This window comes from Ambystoma mexicanum, chromosome 7p (assembly GCF_040938575.1).
Source record: "Ambystoma mexicanum isolate Mex_15411 chromosome 7p, UKY_AmexF1_1, whole genome shotgun sequence".
In the NCBI taxonomy this organism is placed as follows: domain Eukaryota; kingdom Metazoa; phylum Chordata; class Amphibia; order Caudata; family Ambystomatidae; genus Ambystoma; species Ambystoma mexicanum.
In genome coordinates, this window is record NC_090939.1 from 804,476,861 (window position 1) to 804,504,405 (window position 27,545).

Sequence of the window (27,545 nt, forward strand, 5' to 3'; positions counted from 1 at the left end):
TCCAAAATAGCATTGACCAACAGGTTGAGTGACTTTGCCATTCCAGACATTACTCAATTTCCCTCCCTCACACGCCTCGCCAGGTGGTACACCCCCTCCATGGCTCTGACCAGCATCTGTGCCGTGTTACGTGAGGTGTCCTGCATGGTCTGCAGTGTCAGTTGTGCATCAGTAAGTTACTGCATGACCAAGGCGTGCATTGCCTGCTGCCTTTCCTCCTTCCTGGTGAGGCGGCCAGGCAGTGGCATGGGTGGTGGGCTCCGAGGGCATGGGGGAGTAAACACTGGTTCATCCTCACGGCTAGCATCGCTCAGTGTGTTGTGCACACTGGCCTTGACAGTGCTGTGTGTTCCTGACCCTTGTGTTGGTGTTGCAGGTTCATCCGGCTGGATGGGTGGTGGGATACAGGCTCTCCCTGCTGTCTGGGATCTTGGGATACAGACTCTTCCTGCTGGCTTTGATCTGTGGATACAGGCTCTCCATGCTGTCGGGGGTCCAGTGATACAGGCTCTTCTTGCTGGCTGGAGTCCAGAGATACAGGCTCTCCCTGCTGGCTGGGGTCCGGGGAAACAGGCTCTTCCTGCTTACGGGCCAGCTCGGCAGCAGGTGTTGGTGACGGCCGCGGCTGCAGGGCAGCAGTTGTTGGGGGCTGCCGGGGTTGCTTGGAAGCAGGTGTTGGTGGCTGCCGGGGCTGCTGGGCAGCAGGTGTTGGTGGCTGCCGGGGTTGTTTGGAAGCAAGTGTTGGTGGCTGCCGGGGCTACTGGGCTGCAGGTGTTGGTGGCAGCTGGGGCTGCTGGGCAGCAGGTGTTTCCTGCTGGCAGGGGGGCTGGTCAAATTGTGTTGTGGCACGCTCCGGTCTTGCGCTGGACGTGCTTGGCTGCTGACTCGATGTGGCGGATTTTCTGCGACGGCGACGTGCCCCAGTGGACCTGGGTGTGGTAGCATTTTCCCCTTCACTGTCAGATGATGTGCCTGTGGGGCACAGTGAGGGAGTAATGGTTGTGGTTCCAGCTGACAGACGTCAATGCTAGTACATTTTGAGTCATGTGCATTGTCATGGACATGGTATTTGTATTTGTATTTATTAGGCTTATATAGCGCTGTATACCAAAGTGCTGAACATTAACAACAACAGGATACATTTAATATAACAATAACAGTAACAAAAGAAGCAAATTACAATTTTGAATCAGTCAACAAATCAGTATGTAGAGCAATGTGACAGAGGGAAGGGGGAGAGAAGTGGAGGAGAGTTAGGAGGGAGAGGGGGGAGGGTAGCAGGAGGAGGAGGCAAGGAGGGGTGAGGGTGAGGGTGGGGAGGGGGAAAAAGAAGGGAGAGGCTTAGCATGGTGGAGGGCATAGCATGGTGCACACATGAATGTGTTGGGGATGCAGTGCGGGAGTATGTTTGTAGTGTGGCCATGGAGTGCACAGTGTCTGTTGCCAGGGGCACTGGTGTTTAGTGGTTTGGGTGTTGTGGGCATGCCGCAGGAGCTGTGTGACATGTACAATTTGTTTGTGGAACGGATGTGTTTCACTTGTGGACGTTGCTGTGTTGATGTTGACTCTGCAGGAAAGGACATGGTGGGTGTATCAGTGGGGTTTTATTTTGGTCTTGCAGCCAAGTACATTGTACTTTTGTAGAAGGAGGTTGTCGGTGGGTGGTATGGCAGCAGGGATCTGGTGCGACATACTTGACATTCAGACGTGACCTTTGGCAATGGGGCTACAAGGTGTGTCATGTGACTGTGGGATTACTTTCACTCACTGGCATCATCAGATGTCGCACCATCGCCTCTGCATCTCCGACTCCATCTGTGGCTTCCATGTGCTTGTTTGTTTGTTTGTGTGCAAGAATACTTTAAGTTTACAAGACCCTGGACCTATGTATCTGTAACACTTTATGTATATACTAAGAACTCTTCTGGGGCGGCTTTTTTGTAACCCTTAATCAAGCCTTCTTATGCACCGCTTAACAGCGCCTCTATGCCTTCGGGCTGCAGTGCGCTATACAAATGTAAAAAATAAATAAAAAATAAATAAACAAGATACAGTTACACATTTCAAAGTAGTTACAAGGTACATTGCTAACTGGAAAGATGAATACACTACAGTTTGTGCATGGGGTAATATACAGTTTGTGCAAATAGTAAAATACAGAGTTATATACACAGGTATTTGTACATAGATATGTATACACAGTATACATTAAGGCAAAAAGCATGGTGGGGTAGGCTCTGGTGGAGGAGCATGTAAGTGTGCGTTCACTCCAGATTAGCAGGTTGGTAAGATGTAGGTAGTCCTGGTGTCGGTCAGTTACAGGTCATTTTCTTTGAACCATTTCATGCAGTTAAGTCTAAAGTGTGAATAGGATTGGTCAGACCTTAGCGAGGTAAGGAGGGAGTTCCTCAACTGGGCTGCTTTGACAGGGAAACTGTTACCTCTGGCAGTGCTCAGTTTAAAGGGGGGCACAACTAGCTGGTTGGTGTATGCTACTCTGGTGAGTCTATTGGAAATTCTTCTTTGGAACATTTCTGTTAGGTATTTAGGGGCTAAATCATTAATACTTTTGTATGTTAGTGATACTGTTTTAAGTTTGATTTTGTCTGCTGTACAGAGCCAGTTGGATTGTCTTCTGACGCCTGAGATATGCTCTCTTTTTGGGATTCCTAAGGCAGCTCTGAGGGCATTATTCTGCAAGGTTTGGATTTGTTGCAACGTATGTTTATTAGACCCTATATATAGTGCATTGCAATAGTCCAGTTTGGATAATACCAAAGCTCTTGATAAGGTAATGCAGTTGGTGGTGGACAGGAATGGTTTTGCTGCTCTGATCAGCTTGCAGGTGTATGCGGTGCTGGAGGCCATCGCATTCACTTGCTTTCATAGAGAGAGACAGGAGTCGAGGTAGAACCTTAGTGTTTTTACCTCTTTAGCTACTTTAATGGTGTTGCCATCTATAACAAATGATGAATAGTTATTGTTCAGTTTTTTTATATTTTGAGTATTCCCCAGTATGATGAGTTCTGTTTTGTTATCATTCAAGCATAGACCATGGCAGGGCATCCATGCCTGAATGATGAGGTATAACCTTTTCACCAAGGCCAAATCCTGTTCCTAATCCCCCGAAAGTGGGATGAGAATCTGAGTGTCATCTGCATAGTTAGTGTAGGTGACACCCAGAAGGTCTAGATCATCGAACAGTGCTTTGAAAACTAACCTATTCAAATCTCCGGCTCCTCCTTTGGTCTATCTTTGACCGAGCAGTTCTCCTTCTTAGCGCCAAGATGCCTTTGGGCGACCGTGCACTCTATAAATTGTAATAACATAACATAACATCACCAGATTGAAAGAACTGGAATAACCGACAGCACCCTACTGTGGATCAAATCCTTGTTAATAAACAGAACAGTAACCATATCGATGAAACCTTTCAATTCCAACCCAACAGAATCCACATGCAGAGTACCACAAGGGTCATCCTTCTCCCGTTATTATTCAACATCTACCTATCTCAAATAATCAAGATCATCAAAAGACACAGCCTCACTTGCTACAACTACGCTGATTCACAAATAGTCTACAAAATACTAGCCACTCAAGAAGAAAACACACCATTAGAGAAATGCCTTCATGATATATAAAACTGGGTGAACTCGAACTACCTCAAACTCAACTCAGGAAAGACAGAAATAATGATCATCACAAAAAACGACCACTGCATACATTGGTCAAGGGAACTCCATACAACCCCGGCCCCGTCGTCGACTGTAAAAAACCTGGGTGTTCTGATGGACAACAAACTTGCTCTATAGCCACAAGTAAACGCTCGACTCAAGAAATGCTTCTTTTTCCTGTGGGCGGTAAAAAGGATCCTACCATTCCTTTCATTCACCAACAAAACATTTACATTCATTGTCACGTCATGTCCAGAGTAAACTACACCAATAGCCTGTGCCTGAGTATACCTGAACAACTTCTAAAAAACTACAACGCATAAAATATGCAGCGGCTAGATTGCTCCTCAAACTACCCCGAAGAGAACACATCAAACCAGCACTAGAATCACTACATTTGACTACCAATAAAATAGCGAATCAAATTCAAATCAGTGTGCATCATGCACAGAGCAATCCACAACCAAGACACAGAGTTCCTGAGAGACAAATTAAGCCTACATCACCCAACAAGGCTTGGAACTGAAACCCTACAACAAAACAAAACTCATAGGATTTTCTTTCCCTCACCTCACACCAAAAACTTGCAATGACTTACCAAAGAACATACCTAACACAAGAAATCACCTACTATTCAGAAAAAACTCCTCAAATCCCGGCTCTTCACTGCATAAATAGAAGAATGCCCACAGGGGCATATACATAGCTGAAACTATGTTGAGTAAAGAAACCGATTCTGGATCCCACTAAGCAATCAACTACAAGCAGAATCTAAGGAAGACATTCTAAAACATACCAAACTTACCAAATGAGAGATAGCTATGACAGGACGAAACTAAAGACTGAATACACAGCTAGACCAGGACGGCGGGACCAGGAAAATTAATCAATATCACCCTGGCCTCTGAATTACACACAAGCACCAACAGACCACCAACAGAAATAGATAGCGCAGGAGTAGGGGACAGCTAATCTATAGCACCAATGCCAGAGGTGGGGAATAGACACACCCGTCCTATTACACAAGTTCAAATACAACACAGCTAGGAACACGCCACGCCATCACCCGCAACAATTAGATTTACAAGAAAGGAAAGTGGCAATTAAGCTTACCTACAGGTTTGCTAGTTAAATAGAACAAGATCTGCAAGGACTAGGAAATATAACCTACAAACCCAAGCTCAAATGTCTGCATACCTAATTCACCCGAAAGCCAATACAACAATTTCTCGCCCAGCAAACCACACGCACTTCACACCACAAAAACAACAAACAAACAACACATAAACCGCATCAACAGCACATGAGGTCTCGCATCGGTCCGATACCCACACCAAAGCTCAGCACACGGTGGAAACCGAATTGAAGCCGCCAACAGCACACCACTTCTCTCACTTTCCTACTCTCTCTTCTCCCGACTAACCCCAACCCACCCGTGTTCTTGTTTACAGATCCACCTGAGCGCTTGGGGACCAATTCCCTTGCTGACGGTGCACAGTATAAATACCATTAACATTTAACCTAAACATGGATTCATTACCGCTGCAACATTCATTTACCTTAAGAACATCGAGAATCACACTTCATTTCCATATTGAAAGTCAATAACAGAAAAGTTCATCTGACCCAAGAACATACAAAGTAATTTCCACATCAGACATAAAAAGAGAGAAAAAAACAAGAATTAATCACATCAGCTGCAATGATGTCACCTGGTTAGAGAAGAGGATTACAACTCTATAGCCAACAGAACTGCATGCTATCAGGCAAGAAAATAGGCTGTACAGGGGTTTAATTAGAAAGGGCAATCTCATGGGAGTAATTCCTTAAAAAATGTCATTGTGGTGAAAACCGCATCATTATGGTCCCCAGGTTTTAGCCACTTCCCCATTTGTGCGCCTCCAAAGTAGATGGGGCGTCTAGTAACCATTTTCTGAACTTGTTTCTTTTTTAAACCAACCCACCACAGTCAATCAGCAAGTGTTTAGATGACTCAATCAGACCCGGTTTTTGACAAAATCTGCATGTCAAAGGCTGATCCACCATCTGTCTATGCTGGGCTAAGACTTCCCTCAATGGAAAAAGGTTTAGTCTTAACCGCTCTCCTTTCCTGTGTATCTATCCAGTCGTTTGATTGTATTTTCTTTTTAACTTTAACAGGATTAGGTTTTAGCACCTCAGTTGACAAGAGGCTTCTACCCAATTGATACATTTGGATTTCCGAAGATTCAAGAGACCTATATGACTCCCTGTCTGATTGGTGCTTAGGGTATCTATAGGTGGGTGTACATCCTCTATTACTGATTTCTGAAACAAGTCCAGTGATTTCCACAACACCAGAGAGTGGAGAGATTAGAGCTCCAATTCATATCTAATCATACACACTGGGAAGGAGCAAGCAACATGTAAAACTTTACGTCAAAAAGTGGCTTCCAAGAAGTCCCATGTTCCCCTTGATAAATGATGGGCTGTTTCAGCACCATAAATTAGAATGGGCATCAGCTTAAGGTTGTAAAAAGTGACCACCGGCTGGGCTGAGAATTTGCCATATTTTTTGTGAAGTATTATACCTTGTTGGGCCAAACTTTCAACTCTTGTTCTAAGAGCTGTTTCCCACTCCTTCTCTCTAATACTAGAGTTCACCCATACTCAAAGGTATTTTTTCAAATAGATTTGGTCTAATAACGTATTCCCTAAAAAGAGCTTAAATATTAAAATGTCATTATTTATCTCTCTTGAACATTACTTTTTATGCCATTTTCCTGTACATACCTTCTAGATCTTTTAACGTTCTCTGGAGGCTGACAGGAGTCTTGTCAAAGAGAACTAGGTCGTCAGCATACATGAACCAAGGGACTGGTTGACTATTCAGGATAGGGGGATAGGCATTATTTCCCTTTGGCTTTTTCCCAAGTCGGACATGGAAAGATTAAAAAGAATTGGCTCCAACGGGCAGGCTTGCTTTAGGCCGTGAAACGTTTCAATTATTTTTAGAGGGCTCCATCGCCTGAAAACCTAACTTGAACTGACATTGCAGAACATAGGGATCTGATAGCGTCGACTAGATCTGGTGGCCACTTCCACGATAGGAGTTCATCCACAGCCTCCCCCTGTCGATGCTATCAAAAGCCTGCTCTTGGTCAATAAAAACAAAATATGTTTTTCGTTTTAGACCTAATGGCCTCCAATGTTAGCAAGTTTAATAAGAGCAAGTTAATATTGGTGCCTACAGCCCTCACGAAACCTGTCTGTCTGGTGTCCATCCTATTATTCGCTGATACCCAGGCAGTTAATCAATGGAGGAGCATTCAGGCAAAAAGCTTCCCCACAAGGTCCAGCAGGGCAATGGGACTATCATTTCCCAGGACTGATCTGTCTCCCTTTTAAAATAAAACAACCAGGATGGCATTTCTCCATGAGGAAGGAACTTCTTTTTTTTTTTTGCCAGGTTATATGTGAGTTGCATAGACCGTGTGAACCTGGGGCTCGTGATGTTTTAAGTTTCTTAATCATCATCAATATTTCATCTCTGTCAACCTCAATTTGCCATATCCGCATTTGTTCACCTCACAGCCACTCATACTTTTGCCCCCCTCAAGCAAAGAGGGTTGAGAAATGAGATACCCATGTCTCCTCCACCACTGCAGTCGTTAGAAGGAATGACTGCTTCATCTGGCCGTTTAACAGAACCTACAGGCTACGCGTATTTTGTGTGCAGATTGCCTTCAAAATAGTTTCAGCATTGTGTAGCGGGATTTGGGATCACAATAACCAATTTCAATATTGTTTTTTCTGTTATTTTATACTCAGGATCCTTTCTTCGAATGAAAGGTGTTTACATTTTTTTAGATCCGCTCAATAGATCTTTCTAGTATCCATTAGCCCCAAATTATAGGTATGGTCATTTTTAGTGTTGATTTTTTGACCTTTTCGGTCTCTCGCCCTAAACGCCCAAAACTGCTCCAAAACCCAATCATACTCTAACATTAGGTTCCTGGTTTTATTCTTAGCAGCGAATGTTGATATGATTCCCTGGACATCCTTGGGATGAATTCACTGTCTGTATTTCCCATTGGTTGGGTGCAAGCAAGGAAGCTTAGCTGTTGTCTGTGTTAGTTGTTTCCCTTTCCAAGTAAGGGTGATCATATAATAGTCACTACTATCTGTGGCCATGACTGGCAGAGAGGCAAGGGACGCTGATGTTTTAAGAGAGGCAAAAATATAATCTAGATGTACTTTCATTTTTTTACTCTTTGCCACGTAGGGGCGGCCAGGATATCACCTGTTAATTGGCCATTAACAAGATGAATTGCGCGTGTTTGAAGTTCTTATAGCCATGTACCAAACTTCTTTAATAGTAACTTGGCTGCTAATCGATAGCCCTTCACATCAAAATAGTAGACTTTCAGCTCACCACACAAAGTTATGTCGGGGTCATTAAAACGGGCAAAGAAACTATCCACCCAGCCCAAGATTACATCAATAAATGAAATATTGTTGATTCCCCCTGGGTTCTAATAAAGGTTAAAAATCACCAGGGGCCTAGAAACACCCTGCACTGTGTCATTATAGTCCATTATCACTATTTGTGCGAACGGGTTGGGGTTAAAAAGTTCCATCATAGTCAGACCATGAGCAGAATTCAATCAAGTCAATGGCCTGAAAGGGGACAACTGTGTTTCCCTTTCTTTGCAGGATTTAAGTATGCAATGTAACAATCACATAATGGAACTGAACACGGCCATGTCTCCTGGAAACACAAGATGTCAAATTTCGTTAGGTCAGAATTTCCCTCCCTAAATAAATGCGCGAACCATTCTGTGTTCCAAGAGCACAGCTTCAATGGCCAGTTCAAGAGAAAGTTGTGTTGCTAAAGTTCCCCTGGACACATTCATGGCCTTCGCACTGATGCATCATTCTTAAGGCCACGCTGTTCTATGTAGTTGCTTCACCTGATCTTAATCCTTCTTACTGTAGTCCTTTCCTTTGGATCAAACTTCACTGTTTTCCGTATATGGTCATCAATCTCAATTTCCTGATTTGTTTGTTTCCCATGTGTTTCTAAATTCCATTTTCCTTCCGTCGTTACTCTTGAACTTTTTCAAATATTTCCTTTTTCTCTGATTCCGTTGGACCACAGTTGTTAAGGCTGTGTATATTCTTAGATAGTTCAAATCCCAATGGAAGAAAAGCAGCCGTTGTTTCTAAGAATGCTGCTTCAACGAAAGGGGAAAATAGATGCAGGATGAGCCAATCGGTTTTTCTTTCTTCCACAAATTGCACTATTTTGATATCATCCGAATCTATGAATCTGAGCTTGAGCATGTGATGAAAAAGCTTTAGTGCATTGGTTTGATTGAGAATCAATCCATTCTCCGTTCTCAAGAGTCGCTCAATTACTACAATGTTGTCGTTTCGAGGGCTTTCAAAGACACTAGGAGGAATTGAGTTTTGTTTTATTTTATTTCTTTCTTCTCTATATGTGTCAGAAGCCAACCTTTGTGGGTGTTTACTCAAGATTAAATGGCGTCTTGCTTCAAGCATCAAGAACGAGGCTGTAGAACTGCTTTCAGCTTTAGCATGGTGTACGGGCTATGCATTTGCATTTCTTCCTCATCATCTGATTTCCCATCTGAAGAAACTTGCGTTGTTTCTATTTCATGAACAAATTGTTGCGCCTTTTCGTCTATCTCCTCTTCAGACGTGTATACAGATAGATTCATAAGCAAATCTTGATGTTCTTGTTCTGAATTCTTTAATATGGTAGGTTCCATGACTCTTCTTTCGGGTTGGTTCTGAATTGCGTTCTTTTTAAGTATTGCCATTTAATTTCAGCTTTGCTCCCCTTTGCCTGTACTTAGATTTCATCTGCCGGTTGCCCCATTCCTTCTGCCTAGTGGATGTTATATCAAAAATAGAGAAAAGTCTTTTGACCCCCATTGACTGTAGTTTTGAGTTCTGAGTAGAGTGGGGCAATGAGCAGCTCTGCGTGGAAGTCTCCGGGGCTGCTTGCCCCGGCACAATTACTGATTCAAGAGACTGGATTGGATCTGTTGTTATCTGGGTTACAGAATATTGCACCATTGTGCCTTCTGTTGTGAGTGATTCAACTTGGGAGGGGTCTCTTGACTCTCCTGGATTGTTTTTCCTCCTTTCTTTAAGTAGCTTGCCAATGTCCATCACAAGGGCAGGAGGTCTAACTCTCTCTTTTCTGGTTGTTCCTGGTGGATCATTAGCTGAAGGCCTCAAACCCTGATCTGCCATTGTGTTGCTATGCTTCAAATCGCTTTTCGGGTTACGGCAGCTGTCTCTTGACTGACACCATTTCTTTAATTCCAAGATTGACGTCATCATGGCTGTTTTGTTGTATTGTTCTCCTCTTGCCAGATGAATCAGCCTGGCCTGCCACTGGGCTCATGCTTCTGACACCTTATCCAACCTTGTTTGGATTGTGGCCATAAATGATTCCAAAAAGAATTGTTTCAAATGGATCATTGCCAGAAGCCCAACTTGATCTTTTAGGGCATCGCCTATAGTTTCATAAAGTTTCATAAATTAGAGAAATGGAGATGGATAGTGCTGCAATTAGGTTTTTTTGAATTTCTGTCATGTTCACTGGCGGATGCCCATGACGCACTTCAAGTTTCTGGTTTAATATTTTGGATTGCGTAATATTATGAGAGTCGTACAGGCTGATGTCATCCAAGCCACTTTCTGACGTGTCAGACCCAAGGGACCGGGGCATGAGAGGCAGTACTTCTTGCATCTCACCTATAGGGAGTGTGATTGCTTCTCGATATCTGGAGCTGTTAGACATAACAGTAAGGTACGTTCGAGGGGTCAACACTGTGTAAGGTTCATTATGGTGTTTATTTTGCCGTAGGGGGTCGCTATGCCAGAGTTTGCATTTTGTATTGCAGCAGCATTGCTGGAGGGACTTGGAAGTATGGAATAATCACTTGGCAGCAAACTTTGATCAGTCTGTGATGGTAAATGTCCAAACACATAATTTCGCCTTTTTTGGTTGATTATCAGAGATTGTATTTTGACAATGTCTTGCGACAATCGAGCAGCCAGCTCTGAAAGACGTTTTGCTGGACTCTTTTTCTTCTGATGTAGTTCAGGGCCAGCAAGTGGGGTCATGGTTGGGGGACCAGAACTCCGCTGGGGTCTGGCCGAAGATGAAGGTAGAGGAACCACCTTCCTCTCTGACCCACCACTTAAGACAGTATTCTGACCGTTTCCCAATGGGGCTTCTCCTTCAGGTGCGTATTCTATATGCAAGCCCCACGAAACATCAAGCGCAGACTGAGCATCAGTTGCTTTGAGTTCCTTCCAGTTACTGGGGTTTTGAGAGGAAACTGGGAAGGGCTTTAGGTTAGGACTCACTTTTCTGCTTAGGGTGGCCTCCTTATCCATATCCAGTTCGGTGCCCAAGCCAAGCCCATCTGTGATTGCAGTAGCATCATGGTGTTGCACTTGGTGTCACGTCCTCGGGCCAGTGGAAACCATGTGGATGCCCCAACACCAACCTAACGCCATCTCAACTCCTTGAAAACTCTTGTGCCGGTGCTGCACGCATGGGTTGCGATTATGTAGAAAGGCGGGTCTCCCACATTAAAGGCACAATGGAAGCAGCAAGAGGTAGCAGCAACAGTGTCACTTTCCGGTACTGCGACTCAACTCCTTGACAACTCTCTAAAGTTTTAAAAGTATGTTCACGTAAAACTGGGTGCATTCTGTGCAGACTGTTTCTGAGATATAATTGTGCATGTGTGCACAACCTCTTATAAATGTTTCTCATGGCATTGTGACACTGTAACAAGTTTGGGGCAGACGGCTTGGGCTTAAATGAAATAATGGACAGAATTTATATAATTAGAGCGTATATGTATAATTCTCTTAGGATGTCTGAGCTTTTGGTTCTGGGCATGTCCACAATGAGAGTCAGGACTTTTTATTCTAAAACTCTCCAGCCATAGAATGCAAACAAAGCAAAATATAGCATAGCCTTTTAATCTCAAATCTAAAGCCTTGGGCTGGTCAAATGAGTACAAGTGTTTATGGTCATGGTTACAAACTTATATCAAGCTAGGGAGAGTGTTGTGCAAAAAAACTAAATGAACACTAACCTAGAGTGTTAACATACACAACTATTTTTGCACTGACTATAGGGCCACAGGCAGAATGATGCCGTTAGCTGTTTTGTGGGTCCAGAGACACTCTGCATTATCAAAAAAGCAAAGCATTCTATTTCATGCTTACTCATCAAGTATTAGCGAGTGGCACTTTAGACTACGATTAGCAAGCTTCCTGTATCTTTATATCAACATCTAATATTAAGCTCAGCCTGCAGCAGATTCCCATGCTGTCCTTCCGTCATAAGTTAAAAATAGCTGTGCTGCCGATAGTTGGGTTTAGTTGATAAACAATTGTCTCTGTGTATTTCCCTGGGGTTGGGTTTACACAGCTGTTACATAACATCCTGTATTCTGTCGAGCTAAATATTAAGAGCCGTCTGCGTTTAGTGCTGCCCTTGGCAAAAATGCATGAGCCTTGGTGCGCAACATCAGATTTACTGGGATTCTTGGCATTCCATTGTGTATAAGTACAACACCCCCTCCAACAGCAGTGCTGTTTCACAGCTGTCCAGCTCCATCATTCCCCTGTCACACACTGTTTTCTGGGACACAGATTGGTTGAGGGAAACATGCAAGCTGCGGAAGAGGTACTGTAGACTCAAAAAGACAATAGTTTGACTTTTGTATGGGCTGTTGGGAGCACAGTTTGCTTATAAAGTGACCTGTTTTTCATTATTTAAAAGAAGCACGCCTTGTCAAAGACAATAGTTTAAACTTTTATGCAGGCTCTGGAAAGCCCACTTCATTCATATAGTGAATTAATTTAGTGCTACCGTGCCAGTCTCTAATTACACTCAGTTTCAAAACTCATCTAGACTCTCCACCCTGTGTCCTCAGATTATAAAATCATGACGTCATCTATTATATATAGACTATGGGCCTCATTATGAGAATGGAGGTAACCATGACACTTTTTGCGGCATGGCTACCCCCATTCCGGGTACCGGGTCCGGGTTCCCTGAATGGGGAAATACCGGGTCATTCTGACCTTGGAGGGTCCGGTATTTCCACATTCAGGGAACACGGACCCAGTACATCCCCATTGGGGCTCAATGGGAATGGGGAGGATGCAAACAATGGGCCCGTTAATGACGGGCCCGTTGTTTGCGCCTTTGTTTGCTCGCGGGACCAACTAAGGACGCCTGGTTTTACCAGGCATCCTTAGCGGGTCCCGAGAGGAGACCCTGTAATGAGGCGGTAGGGGGTTAACGGGGCTGGCAGCTCTACCGGCCCTGTTAACACCATACCGCCTAACGTATAATGAGGCCCTACATGTCCAGTTCATATAACATTGATATACATTTTTATATCAAGATGTAGAGCAACTTTACATAAAAATATTATATAAAAAAGTTATGTCAAAAAAAATTAATTTTAATATACATTTCTATTTAAACAAATATGTTTTATATTGATTTTGAAATAAAATTCTTATACTAAAAATATACAGTTCATATTAGTTTTCATATACCTTTTTATATTAAAAAGATATCAACATTGTTTGCTATCATTTTCCACTTCCTATCACATTGGGGTGGAACCCCTCTGTGATGTCATCACTGTGTCACTCTCCAAAACCCTAGATTCACAGTCCCTGCATTCAGAGCTCACTTCGCCCTCAACCCTCATCCAAACAGCACTGCTACCGGATGCTCTCATCTTTACAGCATTTTGATACAAAATGTATATTCAAGTATAGCAAATGAAATAAAATGTATATCCGTGTTATATAAAATATGCATTTTATATCAATTGATATACAATTATACCCACCTCATATAAAAATATAAAATTGATATAATCTTCGATATCTTTTTTATAGCAAATGTATGTTAAGTTCATATCAAAGCATATCAAAAGACTAAGACCCGAAACAGTGGGCATCTCCACCTGTTAAAATTTGTATGGAGATAAAAGGGAGATCCTTCTACTACTGATTGGTATGCATGCTGTTTACTGCCAATTAGTTTCACCCAGACCCTTTATGAGAAAGAAATACCTTCCACATGCCAATATCTGTCAAACGCTCCTCATTGGAACATAATTGGGCAGGCACTGGCTAAGCAGTCAGCCTTTCTGTAGAACTAAGAACTCCATATAGTGAAACCATCTTAACCCAAGAGACCTCATTACGAGTTCGGCAGTGTGGGATAAATGGCGGTAAAATGCTCAGAATGTAGTAATTCCCACTTTAGAAACATTTAACTGCACCGCCCGATTCCGAGCTTGGAGGTGAAGTTTAGTATTTACCTCCAGCATGAAGATGCATTTAACTGCAGGTAAATCCGCCACTTCACCTTCAAAAACCGTTGTATTTATTGTGGCAGAGTTACTCTCTCAAAGTTAATCTGGCGAAATTCCCATGCAGTCCTATGGTCTTCAAAACTGACGATTTACACCATCATTATCCACACTGGTGGTTATTCATTTGTCATTACCAGCAAAGTCTAATGAGGCATCGTTTTTTAGGGGGATAACTGTGAGGAAGAAACCACAACACAAAGCTCAGCTTCAACATTGACCATGTTTCTTTGCATGATGTATTTAAAATAGGACAAAACACATATTAACCAGATTTATAATTTCTTCAAAATATGACGGGCAGTACCATTTGCTGTCGCCACCTTTGAGGCTCTCCTACTTCATTCAAGTTGGAAGGAGTATATTCTACTAGACCTTCCTCTTTGCTTCTGCTTTCTCTCCTCCTCTCCCCTGCTGATCTCTTGGCTAAATCTGAAATTGCACTGGTTACCTGGCTACCCTCTGATCTCCTGCCCAGGTCCCCTCCCTGCCAGTTGCACACCTGGACTGCACCCCTGGCAATCCTTGCACTTGGGGACTGTTTCTGTATCCCTACTGCCCCTACCAGCACTTGACACCCGATCTCTGCACTTACCCTTGCACTTGCCACCAGCTGGCCGCACTCTTATTTATTGTCTTATTTATTTTACTGTTATACTATGTACCACACTACCCCCTTCCCTCTCCCTCTGCACTTTTACCCCCTTGCCCCTCCCCTGCACTTGCGTGATCTCAATACCACAAGGCCTATTAGGATCGTTGTCTATGTCTTCCCTCTGTTTCCCGCCCCTTGCCTTGTCGCGCCTTGAAACACTTGTGTATAGGTGCGTTATAAATGCCATACCATATCACATCATATCATAGTAAATGTCACATTCATAAGTGCAATTGTACTCACGCCAGCCACCTTTGAGGCTCTCCTACTTCATTCAAGTTGGAAGGAGTATATTCTACTAGAACTTCCTCTTTGCTTCTGCTTTCTCTCCTCCTCTCCCCTGCTGATATCTTGGCTGAATCTGAAATTGCACTGGTTACCTGGCTACCCTCTGATCTCCTGCCCAGGTCCCCTCCCTGCCAGTTGCACACCTGGACTGCACCCCTGGCAATCCTTGCACTTGGGGACTGTTTCTGTATCCCTACTGCCCCTACCAGCACTTGACACCCGATCTCTGCACTTACCCTTGCACTTGACACCAGCTGGCCGCACTCTTATTTATTGTCTTATTTATTTTACTGTTATACTATGTACCACACTACCCCCTTCCCTCTGCACTTTTACCCCCTTGCCCCTCCCCTGCACTTGCGGGATCTCAATGCCACAAGGCCTATTAGGATCGTTGTCTATGTCTTCCCTCTGTTTCCCGCCCCTTGCCTTGTCGCGCCTTGAAACACTTGTGTATAGGTGCGTTATAAATGCCATACCATATCACATCATATCATAGTAAATGTCACATTCATAAGTGCAATTGTACTCACGCCAGCCACCTTTGAGGCTCTCCTACTTCATTCAAGTTGGAAGGAGTATATTCTACTAGAACTTCCTCTTTGCTTCTGCTTTCTCTCCTCCTCTCCCCTGCTGATATCTTGGCTGAATCTGAAATTGCACTGGTTACCTGGCTACCCTCTGATCTCCTGCCCAGGTCCCCTCCCTGCCAGTTGCACACCTGGACTGCACCCCTGGCAATCCTTGCACTTGGGGACTGTTTCTGTATCCCTACTGCCCCTACCAGCACTTGACACCCGATCTCTGCACTTACCCTTGCACTTGACACCAGCTGGCCGCACTCTTATTTATTGTCTTATTTATTTTACTGTTATACTATGTACCACACTACCCCCTTCCCTCTGCACTTTTACCCCCTTGCCCCTCCCCTGCACTTGCGGGATCTCAATGCCACAAGGCCTATTAGGATCGTTGTCTATGTCTTCCCTCTGTTTCCCGCCCCTTGCCTTGTCGCGCCTTGAAACACTTGTGTATAGGTGCGTTATAAATGCCATACCATATCACATCATATCATAGTAAATGTCACATTCATAAGTGCAATTGTACTCACGCCAGCCACCTTTGAGGCTCTCCTACTTCATTCAAGTTGGAAGGAGTATATTCTACTAGAACTTCCTCTTTGCTTCTGCTTTCTCTCCTCCTCTCCCCTGCTGATCTCTTGGCTGAATCTGAAATTGCACTGGTTACCTGGCTACCCTCTGATCTCCTGCCCAGGTCCCCTCCCTGCCAGTTGCACACCTGGACTGCACCCCTGGCAATCCTTGCACTTGGGGACTGTTTCTGTATCCCTACTGCCCCTACCAGCACTTGACACCCGATCTCTGCACTTACCCTTGCACTTGACACCAGCTGGCCGCACTCTTATTTATTGTCTTATTTATTTTACTGTTATACTATGTACCACACTACCCCCTTCCCTCTCCCTCTGCACTTTTACCCCCTTGCCCCTCCCCTGCACTTGCGTGATCTCAATACCACAAGGCCTATTAGGATCGTTGTCTATGTCTTCCCTCTGTTTCCCGCCCCTTGCCTTGTCGCGCCTTGAAACACTTGTGTGTAGGTGCGTTATAAATGCCATACCATATCACATCATATCATAGTAAATGTCACATTCATAAGTGCAATTGTACTCACGCCAGGATGCCGGAGAGGTAAAGCATTTCAGCAGATAGGTAAGACAGGTAGCTGAACATGAAGACAATTAGTGGTTCAATCGAAGAAATATTTCGTGTGAATCGAGTGATGAATGCGGAGCAAAATCCAAACACGATTCCGAAAAGCACACCTCCGATGCCGACTACCATGAAACGAGCCATTCCAGCCAAAATATCAATGGGCTCAATTGTTTCAAATGTGTGCATATTGGTGAAAGAGAGGAATATATTATACAAAACCTGCACAAAAAATAAAATAAAAAAATGTTAAATGGGAACAAATTAAACAATGTTGTAAGTCATCAGTATGATACCATTAGGTAAAAGGATGTTTGGAAACTACTATGAATTAATAATACCCCACTGTACTGGCATTAATAAATATAAGACATATGGAAATTGCCAGGAGTAATACAGATATAATAATGATACATTTACTTATGATGTGATTATCTTGGAGACTAGCTTCTGGAATAACCTCTAATGGGGACATAATAATGAAAGCTTTTAACAGTGGCCAGGAAGGATTTGAAAATCATAAACAAAGTTATGGATGGCAGACAATGCATTGAGCCCGCTGTCATGTTGTGCTCGAATTATAGAAGCACTGCTTAGTTAACCATGCACAAATTAACATGGGTAGAATCGGAACAAAGCCAACCTCATGCGTTAGATTATGTGCATCAATGATTAGTGCCAGGATGCATGTGCTTTTTTGAGAGGGCTCACATCCGCCTTACAGACTGATAACACCCTAATGAATAACTGACGTTCACATTTTGTGGGAATGTAAAACATATCATGCAGTGCATTCCCGTCATTAGAACTGCATCTGCTCTTCTAGGCGTGCCAGCAACATTTGATAGACTTGAACACTGAATGTTGTTGATTCGGCCAGGGCAAATATTCATCAGACACAGATGCAAACGTGTTGTTTCCACTACTATTGGCGGGTCACTTTTGTGGGTGCGATTCGGCCTCACTACATTTCCTTGAAGTATGCCTAAACCTCCTGCCACCTCTTATGCCCACTGCTTTCCACACACCCATGTCCACAGAACCCTAAGAATAATGTCATGTTTCTTTTTCTACTATTGCCAGCACAGTACTGCTGGAAATACAAAACAATGTTAAACATGTCCTACTCTGCCCTGGAGGGGATTGACAGGTCACAGATGTCAGTGCTATCTGGCCCACTGGCAGATGATAGCAGCCTACCCTCCCTTGAATGGCCCTAATGTTTACACTTTACTGACTGTACACTTTCCCGGATGAATGTACGGAAAATGTAGTTTGCAGGGAATACCCCAACAAAAATTCAGGTGCATCCCTTGTTCCCATCACTAGATGATTACAATGTGCTAAAGTGGTGTGCCCTGCCTTGCAGTGATGGAATATGGACATTCATAGCAACTTGACTAGAGACATGTGGCATCTCCCAGAGAGTATATTTAGGTGTCATTCTATGTAAATCGGTAAGTACAGCTATTCAAAATCCCACTAAAGACCAAATGGCTGAATTTTAGTACATATGCAGACAAAACAAAAAAACGGGTAATTTTCAAATTAAAGTGGGCCTATGGAATATGATATATTTGACTGGCCGATTATTAATGACTTAAGATCAAACTACTGTTAGTACCAAGAAGCGATGAACCACATTCAGCAAGAAACATGAACCCCTCTCTTAGGAACCCCTTTAATGTCCACCTACGGCAGTCTACTACAGAAATGACCAGGGATCAGCCCTCGGCCCCTGGCCACTAGTCAACATCACAGCAACCTAATGACATAATTTCAACTCTACCACACCGGCAAAAGCACCCCAGTATTCTCTAGTCAACCCAATTATTTTGGTGAATAAAGAAAAACATAATTGGTGTTATTCTTTTTTACTCCCAGTCCACATACATCTTCCATGATGATGCAGAGTCCCAAGGAACCAAGAATCATCTCTGCTTGTTGTAGACAATTCTTCCTTGGTAAACACTGACCATTAACGTGAATTAATGCCCTCCTAATCCCCTCCAAACTCCATCACCCAAATGGTCTACATCCTAAAACAATAATTAATTAATAACATCTGAGATAAAAAAAAAAATAAGCAACACAGGTTGTTGCCATCATACCAAGAGACTATATTGTAGAATCCTGATCAATTTGGGCCAATAGCTGTGCCTGTGTCCCATGTTTGTCTACGAGCAGAAGGTTATGTTTCCCTCTCTCCCTGCTTTGAGTAGTTTAGTGATTTTATCACATTCTTATGGTCAGCCTGAGTTTATGATGGCCCATTTCTCCCTTTGGGGGGAAGAACTAAGCAGGGCTTTTGTGTAACCTGGAAGGAGCCAGCTTCCTGTGTCAGAAGCCACTGTCAAGGCTTGTTTTGGACAGGCTTCTGACATTTGGGAAGATCATCCAAGGTACCTAAAGGGAGTTGATTACTGAAGCCTGAGGAGATCAAAGGTTCTGGTTAGGGAAGCAGCTATTGCATCTCAGGACCAGAGTGTTTCCCTAGAAAAAGACTTGGGGATCACTCCTCCAGCAGACAATAATCCAGTGGTATTGTATTCCTTTTATTGATATTCCCAAAGTGCAGTCATCCGTGCCATATTTATAGGTATATATGTGGTAAGTCTTAGATATAGAGATATGATTGGTGAAGGAGCATGGCCTGGAGGTTTTGCTGGTTGTTATTCTAGCGGTTGTTATTCTTGCAGAAAACACATGGAGAGGGGGGCAGAGCATTGTTTGACCTGATTTATTAATGCATTATTATATAATTGGTGCCCATGACATAACAGGTAGGATTTGCCTATAGATATATTTATTTTGTGCACATATGTATCAGCTCTGAGCCTGCAAGTTCATCACTAACGAATCTGAATATTGACAGACAAGTTGCCATTCTCTGTGTATTGTATAGTCTGAATTTGTAATCCAGTGCGGGCTAGGTTACTTACAGGAAATGCTTGGAGCACCTACCAGCCCCTCACATAGGAATGTCATTATGGATGATGAAGCTATGTTTCACAGTTTGCACTTTTATTAAAACCAAGGTTTCACAGCCCAATTGCAGTTATTGGATGCCTTTCAATGTTTTACGTTTTCGTATGTGACCCTTGTGTGCTCCACTCATGTTCATTAACAGATTAGCACTGTAAAGTCCCCCTTCTGTGTTTTGGAGGGCTTTTTATATTCTGTCATAGTTTTAAAGCAAAGGGGACTAGCAATATCATGGCAGAATTTTGTCCCCGGGTGTCAAAGGATTACATGCAAAGAAGTATGTCTAGGTTACATGTTCTGGAGGAAAGGACCCAAATAACTCTTTATAAAATAAACACTTTGTTTTTGTCAGCTACGTACCTTCAAGAGACCTCACATTTGGCACAGACATGAATCTTAATCCTAAACCATCCAAGAAAGCAAGAACCTTGAACCATATCTGAAAAAGCTGGAGACCCCACCGAATTCATGGAACATCTCAAGCTAGAATTCCTGAACCATACTTACTCCTAAAAAGAAGTCAACACAAGTTATTGTAGACTATAATATGAAACCAGCCAGCAGATGCCCAATTAGAGACTCTGAGTAAACCTGATGTGTGCATTTTTAAGCCGCTTTTGGCCCCCTCTCTAGAGGAAGACACACCAGACAGGGACATGTTTGTTCCCATAAAAGGCTCTGATCCATTCCAGGACAATACCATGGACCCCACCATGTTACAAAACGCTCTCCTAATACTAGGTCAGTGAACAAACACGATATAGACATAGATGACTGCGTGTAGGAGAAGAAACTGGACATCATGGGCTTAACTGAAACCTGGTTAAATGACTCCAGCAGCCCCAAAATATCCCTAGCTCCACCCCTCGGATACAATTATTTGGGTAAAAACCGTGCTACCTGAATTGGTGGCGGGGTGGCGTTCTTGATAGAAAAACTGGGCTGCAAGTGTTCAAATGCCCCATTCAATGTGGTAATTGTAAGATTCTGCATCTAAAACTCATCCCTAAGGGGAACCACTGCATAAACCTAATTCTGGTCTACTGGCCCCCTGAATCCATGCCAACCTTTGTAGAAAATATGACACACTTATTAGGCCTTTTGACAAACCCAACAGCTCGACTATTTTACTGGGTGACATCAACTACTGGCTATGTAATCCCGAGGACAGGGATGCATATGAGTTTGAAAAGCAATTTGAACTTCTAGATCTTATAGTTATTAATTCGGAACACGCTCCCACCGGGGTTAACACCCTGGATGGAATCGTTCAGAAACATTGCGTGGAACATTACAAATACTAAACCATGCTTGTGGTCTGCCCACTGAAGAGGGTGGCATACATCTCATTAGGGAACATATTCCACCAAAACAAATTGTTAGTATAAACCTAAAAAGGATATCCCTAAACGGCCTAGAGGAGTGTCTCAGTGAGGTCATGACTTGTACATCAGACTCTGATACCCCCAGTACCCTAATTGAGGCCTATAATAACGGACTAACATGGTTTTTACACAAAGCAGCCCCCCCCCTGAAATCAGAGGTCATTAGAGATAGGGTAGACAAAAACTCATGGTACAATTCTGCCCTAGCATGCAAAAATTGAAAAAAGAAAGGCGGAACAGAGGTGGAGATCATTACCTACTAATGAGAATCAAGACAAATGGACATTCATACAAAAGATATACAACAACTTTGTCTATAAAGCCAAATGCAACTTCTACAATCACGAAATCAAGGAGGCTAAAAACAACTTCAAACAGCTCTCCAAGGTTTACAGAAACCTGGAAAACCCCACATCTCATCCCTTAATATCACCTCCGACTGAGTAAGATTGTAAGAGGGTGCAGTCGGCCATTGCAAATAAAATCGATATTGCATGGAAGAAAATGTCAACTCTTTCAACAGATAATAACAACTTTCCTGCGAGGGCTACCTCTCCAGAAAAGACATCCAGTCATTTTTGTTGCATTTAGTAACATAACCAAGGATGAAATGCTAGGGATGCTTCACTCCATGCACCACACGCACTGTCCAGGTGAGATCCTCTCTTCAAAACTGATTCTGCAAAACTCTAACCTTTTCGCCCCCTTCCTGGTTCACTTTGTCAACTCCTCTTTCAACCACAGCAACATACCTGACAGTCTCAAACAGGTGGCCGTTATGCCTCTGCTTAAAAAACCCAGTCTCCGCCAAAAAGACCTGAGTAATCTGCGCCCAATCACAAACTTGCATTTTTACTAAATGTCATTGACAAACTAGCCTCACGCCAGTTGCAGCAACACTTGGAAAAAGCCAAGATCTTTCTTCCCAAACAATATGGCGACTGAATTCATCATAGCACAGAAAGTGCTTTAATAGAATTCCAATCCCACATGCTGAACATCATGGAAAAGAGCAAGGCCGGCCTACTTGTCTTGTTGGACTTGTCAGACGTATTTGACTTGGTGGATCACGGACACTTACTGGGCTATCTCATCTCCTACAGAGAATTGTTCCAAGAAAGCTGCAGACTGGATTGAATCATTCTTGAGCAAAAGAAGCTTGCGTGTGTGCTGGGGAGATGCATGCATCAAGCCCAGAGTTCATTTGCTTCAGAGTTGCCAAGTGTGCGTGCCTGTCCCCAATCCTTTTCAACTTATACCTCTGGACCCTCTGTGATCTCCTAACAGCATCCAACGTCCGCTTCTGTAATTACGCAGACGATACCCAACTCCTGCTGGAATGGAGTGGATATCATGCCACTGACACTACCTGGCTCTCAATCATCTATAATCTTGTTAAAAGCTTGATGGACCAAACTTGACTGTGTTTAAACCCTGCCAAAACCGAGCTGATGATCTTTGACTCCACACAAGCAAGAACTAAATTTCACTCAGACTACTCCCACTTGACCATTGAGAATAATCAAATAAAAGTCCTAACTAAGGTTACAACTGTGGGCGTATACATGGCTGCCTGGCTAAACACAGATGCACAAGTGGACTGCATCATATGTAGCGCTCAATAACATCTGAAAGTGCTAGGGTATGTCAAACCTTTTCAGTCCCAAATGAACCGCGCATCTCTGGCAAGGGCTATTCATATGCCACGCATTGATTACGGTAATGCTCTCCTGGTCGGTGCAAATAGCAATAGCCTAAGGTAACTTCAAATACTACAGAACAATGCAGTGCATGTCATTGGTGATATTCCCAGAAGAGAACACGTTGCGCAGAACAGAAAGGGACTAAACTGGATGAGTGTGACAGCCAGAAACTGCTTTAAGGCACTATCAGTGGCCCATAAATGTGTGTTTGGCAATGTTCCCGTATTCCTGAAGGAGAATTTGAAAGGGTACTTCTCCGAGCATCAGCTCCGCTCCAGATCGGACGGCTTACTGTCTGTTCCCACAGCCAAAAGATCAAGAGGCCTTGGTGCTCTTTCATCGTTCTGACATCTCTACACTGGAACTCACTTTCAGTAAAACTACCAAAGGTTTAGGAAACAATTGAAAACCTCCCCGTTCGAAAAATCTCTTGTCACGGAGACCCCATGACCTCTACCTTTTCTCTCCTCTGGTTGTCCCGTCTGCTTTTTCTTGTCGTCATGTGTGTCTTTGTAGCATCCTGTTGTCTGCAGGTTTTTTCGGCGCTTAACGAATAAGTAATGCATAAACACACCTCAAGTGTATTGCAGTTATGCTCCAACTGCAATGTGAGGTTCAGAAGCATTGATTCTTTGGCTATATGATTGACCTTTAATTGTCCCATTCCTTCCTTCCTTTCTTCAGGTCTTGTTGCCCATATGCTAACAGTGGTGTTATGTATATTGCTGATGTGTAAATTAGCAATACAATAATAATAAACAAACTGATTGCCAACTATATAATCTGAATCTACTAGATACTCCTTTCAAGCTAACTACCAACGTTCCCCTGATGTTTCCCTGGCACCTGCTTGGTCCCCACACTCATATCACTTGTCTCTGGTGTCAATTTCACTTGATTCCTTCTCCGTTCTCTTGGGTCGCTCGTCCATCTGCCAGATTCTTGGTTAAGTGACAGCATCAGCTGTCTCCCTTGGTTCTGCTCCTGCTGCTCCTTCAACCATCAGGCTCAAACTGCCTATCGCCAAACACCCACCATGACAGACTGAGCCTGTGGACTTTTATAGCCCAGTAGACCCTCTCCATGTGCTGGGCACCTTTTGACATCATGCATCCATTTCCTGGAATAATTGGGGCTTCAGTTTGCATGATTGTAATGAGTTGAACTGCGAGTATTCAATAGTATGACAGAAATCAATTATAAAAGGGCTTTCCACCTTATTGTAAATCACAAATAATCCTTGTGTGTAGCAAATGTTTACACTTTATGCGTTCACTGTGCCTGTGCCCAGGAATGGACCATTCTTCATTGTAGAGAATTATACTACATATTAGCATCGGAGAAGTGTACTGTTGAGTGCTGTATGGCAGGCTTTTTCTTTTTGATTTTGGTGCTAAACAACTTTGCTGATTAAGCTGCTATGTCGTCTGTGATCCTGCCTACTTAACATTGGCCAGCGGGGATCAAGATCGGGCTGGGCCGTGTATGAGGGCCTTCTAATGCGCAGTGCGGGAGGCAAAGAAAACATGACACATCAGTAGCATGGCACTTCCCGAACTGCCGTCCTTCCAGCAGGGCGGGTACTTTATTTGCGCCTCACATCACCACGCATGCAGGAATTGTGGCAGATATAATATTCCTCCTTTATCCTGAGTAACGAAAAACTCTTAACATAAACGTTTACAAAGCTATGCACTGTTCCCTGTGTTAGCTAGTCTGGCACAGGCACCTGCCCCCCCTTCACATGGAAACTCAAATAGTCTTATGGGTTCTCACCACTCATAGTCTCTCAATTTCCCTTGAGCTCTCAGGCTTCCCTCAAGCTGTATCTACTGGGCCACTGCCAAGACATTGTCTCTGATTCTACTCCCTCTTCTGGCTCACCTTCAATTTGGGGATGCGCCTCCTTTCCTTCCGACGGCTCACCTGCTCCTGTATCGCGTCCTCCTCAGTCCTTGGCCTTGGGACGTGCTGTGTGCTTCCACCGTCCTGTCACTGCTGTCTCTCCCTGTCTGTCCACATCTCTTCTGGAACCCTTTTGAACCAACAGGCATTTTTGACGATGGTCTCATGCCCTGTCACCATCATTCGTTCAATCCGGATTCCCCTGCATGGTGTGTGGTCGTAGCATGTCTCTAGCTTTCACATTGTGGGGTTTAGTATCACCAGTACCTGGTCGCCCTCCTTGTGTTGGGATTCTCTAGCATTTCTCCAGATGCTCATGTGCCTGTTTGCTGCTACGCTCTTGGCTTGTATGCGTTCACTGTCTAAGTCATCTACACTCCTGTCGGGTGATGTGGTATGGATGCATTTTACAATTGTTCAATACTTGAGGTCCGCATGGGGCATATTTGTGAAGCTGTGTGGAGTAACTCTGTAGTTACATAGGAGTCGGTACAGGATGACTCGCCACAGGCTCTTTTGAGCTCTAGAAATTTGGAAGACTTTGTCAATTGTCCTCATGAATCTCTCAACGTCTCCATTTGCTTGTGGCCACCTGGGTGTAATGTGGTGGCATCGGATGTGTAAGTCATTCATGTATTTCTTTAGATCCATTCCCTGGAAGGGTGGTCCATTGTCGCTCCTAATGTACTTTCATCAGTCCTTGTGTGGAGAACATTTTCTCATGGGCTGGGATCACAGCAGAAGCTCTGTTAAGGATATTATCTCCACATCTGGGTATTGCGAGTATTCATCAATAGCCACCAGCAGTAATGTCCTTTCCTGTACGGTGCAGACGTCGATGCTGATGTCTTCCCACCTTGAGGATCCATGTTCTGCTGACTGGATTGATTCCGGGTTTGGTGGTGTCCCATTATTTGGCATGGGTGGCAGAATGTGATGATCTCCTCCACTTTCGCGTCTATGTAGGGGAACCACATACAGTGTCTTATTCTGGACTTTGTTCGGACCATGCATCAATGTCCTTCGTGGGTGAGTGTGACAATCCAGTCTTGTAGACTGATGGTGATTATTATGCGTGTGCCCCTCATGATTAATCCCTCGCTGGTAACGGAAAGCTCTTGTCGTACCGGGAACAGTCCTGTGAGACAATCCTTGCCCGCCGGCGTGCAGTTGTGCAATTGACAGAGGAAGGATTTTCATTCTCCTGCCATTATTGTGTTCTTCACGATGTCATAGCATGGGTCCTCTGTGTGGCCTGGTATTGTTGGGGGTGTAGTAACCACTTCCCAATTCTGGCTGGGTGGTGTGCTAACGACCCAGTGAAGTTTGGAATCATCGAGATAAACGTGAAAATGTCTACTGCCCCACAGAACTGCTATGGCCTCCTTCTCTATATGTCAGTACCGTTGTTCGGTTGTCATGAGAGCTCGGGAGGCATAGGTGATGGGCCTGGTCTCTCCTGTTCATGACTGTTGGACTAGGAGTGCTCCGAGTCCCACAGGAATCGCATGTATGTACAGTTCCATTGTCAGGGCCGGGTCATAGTATGCAATGGTTGTGTCTGATAACAATGGTGTTTTGATCCATTCGAAGGCCTCCTCGCACTTGGTGCTCCAGTCCCACTTGACGTTCATTCTGGTGAGTACTCTGGGTTGTTCTGACATGGTTGCGAGGTTTGGGATGAATCTTTCCCAGGAAGCTGCGTACCTCTGTGGGTGTGGTTGGTGGGAAGGCTTCTTTTATGTCTGCTACTTTCTGAGGGTCAGCAGATACTCCCTCTCTGTAGAAGACATACCCAAATAATGTTATCTCTTCCTTCAGGAACTCACATTTGTCACAGTGTTTTGTAAGGCTTGCTGTCTCCAATCTGTTGATCACCATTTCTAGGTGGCGAATGTGTTCTTCTCTGTCGGTGGCATGAATGAGGTTGTGGTCTCTGACATCCAGCACTCCAGTAATTCTTTGGACCACTACTTGGATGGCTTGTTGAAACACCTCAACCACCAACGATGTTCCTAAACTGAGCCTCTTGTACCGTCGCAGACCCAGGTGGGTCGAGAAGGTTGTTAGGTACCTTAAGTCACGGTGCAGCTTCAGCTGATGGTAGCCAGTTTTGAGGTCAGGTTTTGTGAAGGTTTTTGACCCTATGAGGTCTGTAATCATTTCATCCTCTGTGGGGGTGAAGTGCCGTTCCCTTTTAATAGTTGTGTTGGGTAGGTGCATGTCTATACAAATTTGTACCTTTCCTGGTTATTTGTGTTTCTTCTTCACAACTATCAGGGATACCCATGGTGTTGGGCTGGTCACCTGTTCTATCATACCAGCTTTTTTTGAGTTCCTTTAGTTCTTTTGCCACTTGGACCCAATATATACAATCAGAGAGCAAGATGACACAGTCCTCTCAAAATAATGCAGGTGGGCAGTGGATGAGTTTTTGGAAAATGTGGGGCATTTATATGTTAAATGGTCATGTGACAGGGGATGTGCCAGCTAATTATACATGGCAGGCTGCAGTGGGGAAAAAAGCCACACTGGATTACGTTTTCGCCAGACCAATGGATACTGTACAAGCAGTGACAGTAAAGACAAAGCTAACTGAGTATAGTGATCACTCATTGGTCGAATTGGTGATAAATATGGACATAGAACCGCAATCCAGTTCGCCAGATAGGAGACACAGACATAAACATGGGCGGAAACTGTGTTAAATGGTCCTTTAACAATCAGGTGACCATGAAAAAGGTTGCTATGGCAGAATGGGAGAACGTATTG

General features: G+C 43.8%; 1 protein-coding gene across 2 annotated transcripts in view; it reads right to left on the reverse strand.

Annotated features, from left to right (window-relative positions):
- The window catches only part of LOC138526328 (sodium/hydrogen exchanger 4-like), a 794,744-nt gene that overhangs the window by 615,886 nt on the left and 151,313 nt on the right, over positions 1-27,545 (reverse strand). For both annotated transcript variants that reach the window (XM_069636929.1, XM_069636928.1), the window contains exon 3: positions 16,758-17,017. In XM_069636929.1, the coding sequence (XP_069493030.1) occupies positions 16,758-17,017 (260 nt within the window). The remainder of the gene's footprint in view (positions 1-16,757; positions 17,018-27,545) is intronic.